The sequence below is a fragment of the Miscanthus floridulus genome, chromosome 8, assembly GCF_019320115.1.
Source record: "Miscanthus floridulus cultivar M001 chromosome 8, ASM1932011v1, whole genome shotgun sequence".
In the NCBI taxonomy this organism is placed as follows: Eukaryota; Viridiplantae; Streptophyta; class Magnoliopsida; order Poales; family Poaceae; genus Miscanthus; species Miscanthus floridulus.
In genome coordinates, this window is record NC_089587.1 from 36,005,105 (window position 1) to 36,014,543 (window position 9,439).

Here is a 9,439-nt window from a genome sequence, read left to right on the forward strand (position 1 = left end):
CCTCTGATGGTCTATACACTCACATCCACTCTCCTCTCTCTATCACTCTGTAGTACAGTTCATTAGGTTATCTACTTGTTCATCCCAAATAAAATAATCACCCGACTAGATGCTACTCTAGATGATCTTTGGGATCTAATAGTTTATAGCTAAAATAAGCGAAAATCAACAGTCAAACGTCACGTTTTCAACAGCTTATTCTGACCACGCTTATTTCCACAACTCTCATTTATATAAAAACAGAAGCTAGATCAGATTAATTTATTTTGACCGTCGTTTTTACTTTATTTATATAGCTTATCTGATAAACAGATAAGCTGGGCGGGGCAGCCACAAAGCCGTCGGGTCGGTCAGACCCCTATGAAATAACAGCAGGCTACACAGGTCGGCCGCACAGCTGCATCAGCATCTGCCACTGGGGCGTGCCACACTGCCGTAGGGCACAGGGGCAAGGCGCATCGTGCAGCGCCACGGCCCGAAGGCTGAAGTGGCCTCAACTAGAAATCTAGAATTGTTATATTAAATTAAATGGAAGACTGATTTCACAGTCTGTTAACTAGCTATTTATAAGGCTTTTCACGTCAGTTTTTTTGCCGGCAAGGAAACTCTAGATGAAGATGCATTAAAATTATGCACTTTGTTTCTCAATTTTTATGCAGTTACATACTTAGGCATGGGATGCGCCTAAATTATGCTGTTATGTGTTAAATTTGTTTAATATTTCGATGGTCTCCTCTTATGTGTTAATTTTTTGCTAGGGTAAAATGGTCATTTTATCCATCACTTAACACCGTTAAGTCCCTGAAATGGACGGAAGGCCACAGAAGAAAGAGATTTTTGTTTTGGAGCCTCACAGGTAAGTTCAAAAAAAAAAGAGGGCCACATAAGAAAGATGTATTTTTTTTAAGGTCATACGAGTAGATATCTCTATTTTTTTTGTCAAATCTATTTTAGAGAGTAGCTAAATCAATAAATTTGGCTACTTTTTTTCCTAATCTCTCGGAGATGCTCTAAAATCTACAGTTTACTAAGGACTAAAAATCATTTTTTTCATAGGTGGGTTCTTATGTTAGCAGCCACTAAAAATAGGTGCATGTGCCAAACTTGAGGGGAGTAATTTAGACTTTTTCCTTAATTTTATCTTCCATTAACTTACCCAGTTTTGATAGCATATCCCATCCATTCAACTGTTCAATCATTTTATTTGTAAGAAAATCTCGGCCCATAATAACGCGTGGGGTATTCTTCTAGTTTATAATAAAAGATGGTGCACCTTAAGGCGGTGATGGTATTGGTAGTGGGTCGTTTGGGACACGGTCAATTTACAATGGTACGTATAAGAAACAATATTTCATAGAAAAATACAATATCAGACGGCTACTGAATGCGCAGAGTGTTTTGTACAGCATGTGTACACAATGTAGTACACCATATATAAACAATAATTGAGCCTTAGGGCGCAGTTGTGCTGAGTCCTCACTTGAACTGCAATTTGCTTGCGAATGTCAAACCAAAGGTCCAGCCAGCCGGCACCACATTAGTAAATACGAGTGTCTGACCATCTGTGATGGTGACCCTGAACGAGAGCCTTTTCCCACTGAGATACGCCATAGAGTTCCAGTTTGCACCCCAGTTGCGTGCCATGGGCATCCAGTCCGTGGAATCGGAGGTCCTGACATCCATGGATTTGATGGAGCCAGCCCCTGCAACGTTGGTGACAAGCACGAGGTTGAAGTAGTCGTGGCCATTGATCATGAACCTGACTCCACCTCGCCGAACGCATGGAACTCTGCACGCACACCAAGTTTCCATTTACTAATAGAGATCGACCATCGAGTGCAAGACAATTCTCCTCGGTCAATTAATACAGACAGAGTATATAATGCTGACCTCTGGTAGATGACGGGGATGATGCCGGTGCTGATGTCGCTGCCAATCTTCTCCCAGGCCGGCTGCGCCATGTCGAAGTGCGGGCGCTGCTGATTGCACCACCCGCCGTCGGGCAACGCCGAGTTGGGCGGGCAGAAGTTGGTGGCGGTGACGGTGACCGTGACGCCGGGCTTGCACAACGTCGGGTCCGTCTTGCGGTCGCAGGCGATCTTGTAGCACTGGCCGCAGGACGCGCCGTCGTTGAAGAGCACCGTGCTCAGCGCCGCCGTGCGCGAGCCGTACCCCTGCGAGTACAGGTTCCCGTACCCGCATGCACCGCCCATGGTCCCGGAGGCATCGGCTCCGCCGTAGAACGTCGCGTGCGCCCCCCTCAGCCATCCGGTCGTCGGCGGCGGTGCGTTGGCTGCGACGCCACGGCCAACGCCCATGCGCACTGTGAGCAGAAGCAGAGCTGCCAAAATTGGAGCTGGAGCCATTCCAATCGATGTGAACTACTACTCGCAAACACTACTGTCTAGAGCTGCAACAGGTGTTTGTGTGTTGTGTGTCCAGGCCCGGCCGTTGGAGTGTGTGTGTGTATAGCACACTTTTCCTTTGTTGATGTGATTATCAGATTGTGGGATGTTTAATTGCCTGTGATGTGCAGGAGTATAAATAGACTTTTGTACGTAATCTCTACTCAATTGGTGGCTTGAGGTTGAGGATTATATAAACTGAAGGAGGAGGCAGGCAGGGAGGATGTAGGCGCTATAGCGTGCACATGCGCACGGCCGCGCCGCCGCGCCGTGGCCGCTTGACGGCGAAATCTGACGAATAGAAAAGAAATGCAGGCGCAGACACGTTCGCGCCACACCTGCTTTCTCATCTCGCTACCTCAATCGTCCGTCGGCTCATCTTCATCTGTTGGACTTTTACTTGTTCGACGTGAGAAGAGCATGCATCTTGGATTGACTTCTGAAGGCAAGGCTATAGCTTAAATATAAATATTGTTTCGCGCGCGGTTCTCTGTTGGAGTTGGGAGGACGTACTCGGTACTCCCTTGTCCAAGGAAGCATGAAGTTGAAGCTGGTCCAACGAATGCATGCACCTGGTCCGGCCGCCGCGGAACCAGAGATTCAGAGTTGAGTTAACGTCAAGCCAGGATAACCGGATATGTTCATCACAGGAGCCTTACAAAGTAGCATGAGCATGGGCATAAGGGTACCACACAAGATAAATTAATTACGCGTTACTAGACCCAGACGTCCGGACGCCCGCGACTGCTTTGCTTCCCGCGCGTAGCGAGCGGACGACGTGGACCGGAGCCACTACGCGAGCATTGCGCCGCCGTCGGCCCACCGGGGCCATCACCTCCACGGGCGTTTGCGTGCTCGTCGGGTACGGTTTCCCACCGAGCTTGAACAGCCGCGACGAGATGGAGGGAAGGAAAGGGAGGGGAGAGGGCGAGACGTGTTGCACGAGGAAGACACGAGGTAAGAGCCGAAGCCCTACGGCAGGCCACTGTCCGCCAGCCACCGGCAATTATTGCAACATGTGCAAAACCCAATTTACTTTTAAAACATCCAGACGAAACATTTGCAACATACGTCTAAAGACAGATGAAACATTTGAAACATGCATTAAAACACTTGCAAAAAACACATGAAATACTTGAAACCATTGCAACACGTACCCAAGCATCCAGATAAAATATTTGCAACATATGCTTGAAACATATGCAACATCCAGATAAATAGACTTGCAACATACGTCTGAAAAACAGAAGAAACATTGAGAATGAACGTTTGCAACATAAGTGTACAACCATCGCAACATATGCAACATCTCGATCTACTTTTGCAATATCTATATATACGAAACTCTTACAATATACCTCTGAAACAACAGAAACACTCGAAATGTACGCTTACAACATGTGCTTTCAGCGCAATGTCACCTTGCTGCTTGGACGAACGGAGCTCGTCCTTGTGGAGCTCAACGCTGGCGTGGAGCTCGATGCCACGGAGTGTGTCGGCACGAAAATGTGTCAACACACAGCAAGTCGAAAGGATCTGCTTGATGGAGCTGGAGATCCGCTTGGCTTCAACGCAGGGTTAGTCGATCCTACGTATTCCTTCCGAGGCGTGCTAGTCAATTTGACCCTGCAAATGATAAGGAGAGAAAGTTTATCAGTAATTTAAGGTGGAACATGTCGGTCTGTGCCCAGACAGTTCTAAGTGTGCCGCTTCGGGAGCAGCCAGACGTGAAAAGCGACTGAATAGCCGATACGCACAGAAATCGACTGTTACGGACTGTAAAGCTCATGGATAGTGATTAATTTCATATTGATATGTACAGTACTCGTAGGTGTAAATGAGATCATCAGCTAGACAGATGTTATCAGTATAAAGCATTGAGCCGATGAATCTAACAATAAAAGATATAGCATGCAAGCAAATCGACTGTCTAATACAAATGGACCTACAAACACTCTAAATCTAATCTGTTACCATCAACAGTGAGGTTCGACCAGATCGATGGCAGCTATGATGATAGTAACAAACTAAAACCGAAGAATCCGTAAAACCATCCATACTTCGACAGGCCTTCCGAAAGATATACTATTCATGAAGGCTCGAATGAATCGGCTAAAATAGTCGATTCAGGTGAAAAGGGACTACAACGTGTGCACAATCGACTATTTCATATGGACAAACCTATGAACTCATCAGACCTAACTTGCTATCTCTAACAGTAGGGTTTGATCGGATCGATGCAGCTGTGAAAAACATAACAAATCAAACCTTTAAAGTAAACAGATCTATTCACATTTAATAGAATTATGTAAACATGTTGTAGGTGTTAACGCGCAAGCGATCGGTTATTTAGCCGATGCAGGCATAGCAAACAGTTAAGGTCACGCCTAATTAAGAACAGATCTACTAACTAGCATCCTCCAATCTACAGTGCTATTAGTGGGGATCGACCGGATCGTTACAGCCATAATAGTGAACCGTAGACCAGATTTAACTAACCAGCAAACCTCTCCAAGATCATATATGTCTTAACCACGTACTATGCACGACCAAGATCGAAATAGAACAACTAATAAGACATAACCCGTCGTTCATTGTAAGAAGTATCGTGTTATGACAAAGCAAACGACGGGCCCAAAGGATATGAAGTCAATCTAAATCAATCTTGACCGAGGAGGTTGATGTTGCTGCAAACTAATGACGATAAGAACATTAGCAAGATCGGTAACTTAATGAATCTACCAAAGATCGTCACTCTTAGGTAGAGCCGATAACTTGACCTTAATCTAGTTCGAGCAGTGGAGGTCGACCGGATCGATGCAGCCGTACTTGAACTAGATAAGAGTCGATAACTAGCTTATACTAAGGTTCACTGTGGATGTCGACTGGATCGATGCAGCCGTACAAACCAAAATATAAACCATGACGATACTTACTGACAAACCGGAGGTCGGCCGGACCGATGCAGCCCTGCTTGCTGAAGAACTCGCTAAGATCTACTCTACTCCTACTCCTAAGGAGTGGCCAAAGCCAAAAAAGTAAGTAACTTGTATTTGATTGATTGCGTATTCTTTACAATAGCCAGGGTCCAATATTTATACCTGGAACCTACATGTCAGGTACCTTAGAACGGGGTACCCCGAGCGAACAATCAAAGGGGTCACTTAAGTCCCATAAAAAAACAAAGCTAGAAGGTAAGCCGTGGGCCCCTCACCTGCCACGTTCGAGCCCACCAGGCCCTCCGCCTCGCCTCGAGCCTCACGCAGGAGGTCTCGTCGTCCTGACGCAATCTTCGCCTCGTGCGAGGCTCTCCACGGGAGGCCTCGGCAGGGAACACGATCTCTGCCTCATGCGAGGCTCTCCACGGAAGGCCTCGGCAGGGGATGCATTCTCCGTATCGCGCGAGGACTGTCACGGAAGGCCTCGGCAAGGAGTCTGATCTCTGTCTCACGCGAGGCTCCGCTCTCCGTCTCGCGCAAGGCCTCATTCTTCGTATCACGCGAGACCAGCTTATCCATAGTCCATCGCCCCCGCCTCGGCCGGTCTTCCCGACAGCACGTCATGTCTCATTAATACTTCAACCACTCCCGCAATCTTAGCCGGACGATGGCTCGACGCCGCAGAATGGCCGACGGGACCTGAGGTCGCATCAATGCCATACCGGCTGGGATAGGGCACGGCGGGGATTACCGGCCACTATGTTCTGGCGCTGTACCCACGATCAGCGCCCACACTGCACTGTGCCCCGTGATCCTCGCCTCGAAAACAACGCGACATGGACAACTTGGCCCGGGTTATTACCGCCTCCAAGCCGGCGCACCAGATCAGCCACCCACTCGGGGCCTCGGCACTGTGCACCAAGGTCTCGGCTATCTCGGGGTTTGTGCCTGCCGAGACCCCCCACTGCGGTGCAGCCTCGGCACCGACCAAGCCTTGGCCTCACGCACAGTCCGTCCACAGCGGCTTGCACGTCCACCGCCGCACCCACCCCGAGGCAGTCCCAGGGCTCTCACGACGCACAGGATCGGATGGGACTGGCACACCGCCCCAGTGCTCCAAGGACGACCACTCCGACAACCACGCCGCCATAGGAACAGGCCATAGGGCTCGGACATGCCACCCCTGTTGGCACGACGCCGCATAGTTAACACATGTACTGTCCTTGTCCTCCCTTCAACTATAAAAGGAGAGGACTTGGGCCACTTAGAGGGGGGGGGACGGAGAAGAACACCTTGTAACACACACACACACACATCCCAGCCGCCTGAGAGTAATGTCTCAAGCGGCCCACATGACACCTTGCCGAGACCTGGGACTATCTCCCTTTCTCCCTAGCTTGTAACCCCCTACTACAAGCACTTCGGTGCAAGGAATACAAGATCAATCTCTCAGACTGGACGTAGGGCATCGATTGCCTGAACTAGTATAAACCTTGTGTCTCTTTGCATCACCATCTAGGATTAGGGGCACGCAGTTCAAATTCACTGGTTGGTTGAGGACCCCCCCGGTCCGAAACACCGACAGTTGGCGCACTAGGTAGGGGCCTCTGCATGTCAGTTTCGTCATCCCAGCAGGTTCCGGATGGCAGACCCCGTACGACCATTGCGTCTTGGCACGGTGGTTTGGTTTGGGAGCCTAGAGTTCATGTCCCTAGGGCATGAATATGACATGGTACTCCTCACTCCTCGAGCCCCACCAACCGACGATGAAGTCACGCACCGGTAGCCCAGGCGCAGGTGGCGCCTAGGCGGCCAGTCCCGCCGCGCTCGCTAGGCACAACACGAGCAAGACCACCCCGACGCTACGTGAATCTGGGGTGGCACGCCGCTCCCCACCGATATCCTACGGCCAGCTGTTGGCACAGGGTCCCTGGCTGGGGACCTGTCTAGCCTGAGCTTGGACAAAGGAAAGTCACTGGTGCCACACGGCGATGCCCCGTCATCAAGCCCCGCTCCATCACTCCCTGAGGAGCCGATCCCGGTGGAGCAGAGTCTAGCGACGGCACCATCCCCATACCCCTTTAGGTTGGGAAATGCCGCTGCCTCCTATGCCTACGCTTACACTGCCGCTCACGAGGATCCCTCAGAACGCCGCCAGCGCTTCATTCTTGACCTAAGCACCCACGCCGACTCCTCAAAGGAGGAAGAGGCATGGCCCGGAGTGGATTTCTCTAAACTCCACGACCCTGGGGCTATGCGCCAGTTCTTGGCCGCGAGCGACTACTGCTTAGGCTACTCCGACTCTGACGACGAAGGCACCTATGACCCCACTCACGAGTGTTTTCACGTCGGGCTCGGGATGCCGAGAGCGAGCGAGGAGGACGAGGGGGTAGGTAGCCATTCCCCGCTTCGCCCAGGTATAGGCGCTGCCACACCTCCACGCATTGTCCTGCCGGCCGCATGAAATGAGACCCCTGCCCTTGTGCAACCTCAACGCCCAGACCTAGAACAAGTCCGTGAGCTCCAGGCCAAGGTCGAACAAGACCAACTCCTTCTGCAGCAGCTTCGAGACACTCTCGAACAGGAACAGCGAGGTCGCAACGAAGGCAGGGGAGCCCGATGGAGGGCCCACGATGTGCATCACCGCATCCGTGATGACAAAGGGAGTGAGCAACCCCTAGTCTTCAATCGCGCTAGCCAAAACATCACGGCTGCAGCAATGCTAGTCCGCGCAATGCCCAAGCCTTCTACCATGGAGGGGCGGTGGGTCCGCGGTGAGCTCTGGGATCTCCTAGAGACCGCCGTGGTTCAGCAGGCCGAGAGTTCCGCCTCTCGACGGCACGGGGGCATCTCGAACCTACCCACGGCACCGCCTCGGCAGGACAGGGAAGCCTCGGCTCATCCCGAGCCCGCTCGAGTGTCGATAGCCCACAAGGTCTCTGTGCTTCTAGACCGCCTCGGCAATCGACGCGAGGTGCAGGGAGACCATGAGGTGGTCAGCAGGCGACGATGCCACGACAACGAGGGGCCTACTCGGGGCTACCACCCACACAGAGGTGGTCGCTATGATAGCGAGGAGGACCACAGTCCTTCTCCTAAACCGCCAGGCCCTCGGGTCTTCAGCAGGGCCATCCGCGCTGCCCTTTTCCCGGCCCGGTTTCAGCAACCAGCCAATCTCGTGAAATATAGCAGCGAGACCAACCCCGAACTCTGGCTTGCCGATTACCACCTGGCCTGCCAGCTAGGCGGCACGGATGATGACCGGCTCATCATCCGCAACCTCCCCTTGCTCTTGTCAGACTCAGCACGAGCCTGGCTCGAACACCTTCCTCCCTCACAAATCCACGACTGGCGCGACTTGGTTAGGATCTTCGTCGGGAACTTCCAAGGCACATACGTGCGCCTTGAGAACTCCTGGGACCTTAAAAGCTATCGCCAGAAGCCGAACGAGTCTCTTTGAGACTTCATTCGGCGCTTCTCCAAACAGTGCACTGAGTTGCCCAGCGTCGGCGACTCGGAGATCATCTAGGCCTTCCTCTCTGGCACCACCTACCGAGACCTAGTTCGAGAGTTAGGTCGAAACATACCATGCTCCGCTGCTATGCTCCTCGACATCACCACCAACTTTGCCTCGGGCGAGGAGGCTGTCGGAGCCATCTTCCCCGATAGCGACTCCAAGGGAAAGCGGAGGGACGAGGCCCCCAAGGCCTCAGCCTCCCACCTCCCTAAGAGAAAGAAAAAGGGGCGCCTAGGGAAGCAGGAGGTCCTGGAGGCTGATCTGGTCAGGGCCATAGAACCAAGAATCCCCGAGGCCCTAGAGGCCCTAGGCCTTTCAACGACATGCTCAAGAAACCATGCCCTTATCACCAAGGCCCGGTCAAGCACGCCCTCGAGGATTGCTCCATGCTGCGATGTTACTACGCCAGGCTTGGGCTCCCCGATGACGACGCCAAGCAGAAGGGTGCCGGCGACCGGGACGAAGACAAGGACGATGGGTTCCCCAAGGTACGCAACGCCTTCATGATCTTCGGTGGGCCCTTGGCATGCCTTACGACGCGGCAGCGCAAGAGGGAACGCTGATAAGTCTTCTCGATC

General features: G+C 51.8%; 1 protein-coding gene across 1 annotated transcript; it reads right to left on the minus strand.

Moving 5' to 3' along the window:
• Positions 1-1,476: 1,476 nt before the first annotated feature.
• On the minus strand, positions 1,477-2,465 carry LOC136471606 (expansin-A24-like). The gene is made up of 2 exons (XM_066469354.1): positions 1,891-2,465; positions 1,477-1,789 (listed from the first exon to the last, which is right to left on the minus strand). Exons 1-2 carry the CDS (start codon positions 2,364-2,366, stop codon positions 1,477-1,479), a joined length of 789 nt encoding a protein of 262 aa, XP_066325451.1. The 5' UTR covers positions 2,367-2,465.
• Positions 2,466-9,439: the final 6,974 nt, after the last annotated feature.

Excerpts from the sequence above, each read along its gene's own strand:
- LOC136471606 (XM_066469354.1), bottom strand. The coding sequence starts at position 2,366 with ATGGCTCCAGCTCCAATTTTGGCAGCTCTGCTTCTGCTCACAGTGCGC. Across the intron at positions 1,790-1,890 it reads ATCCCCGTCATCTACCAGAG|AGTTCCATGCGTTCGGCGAG; the intron begins GTCAGCATTATA and ends GTGTGCGTGCAG.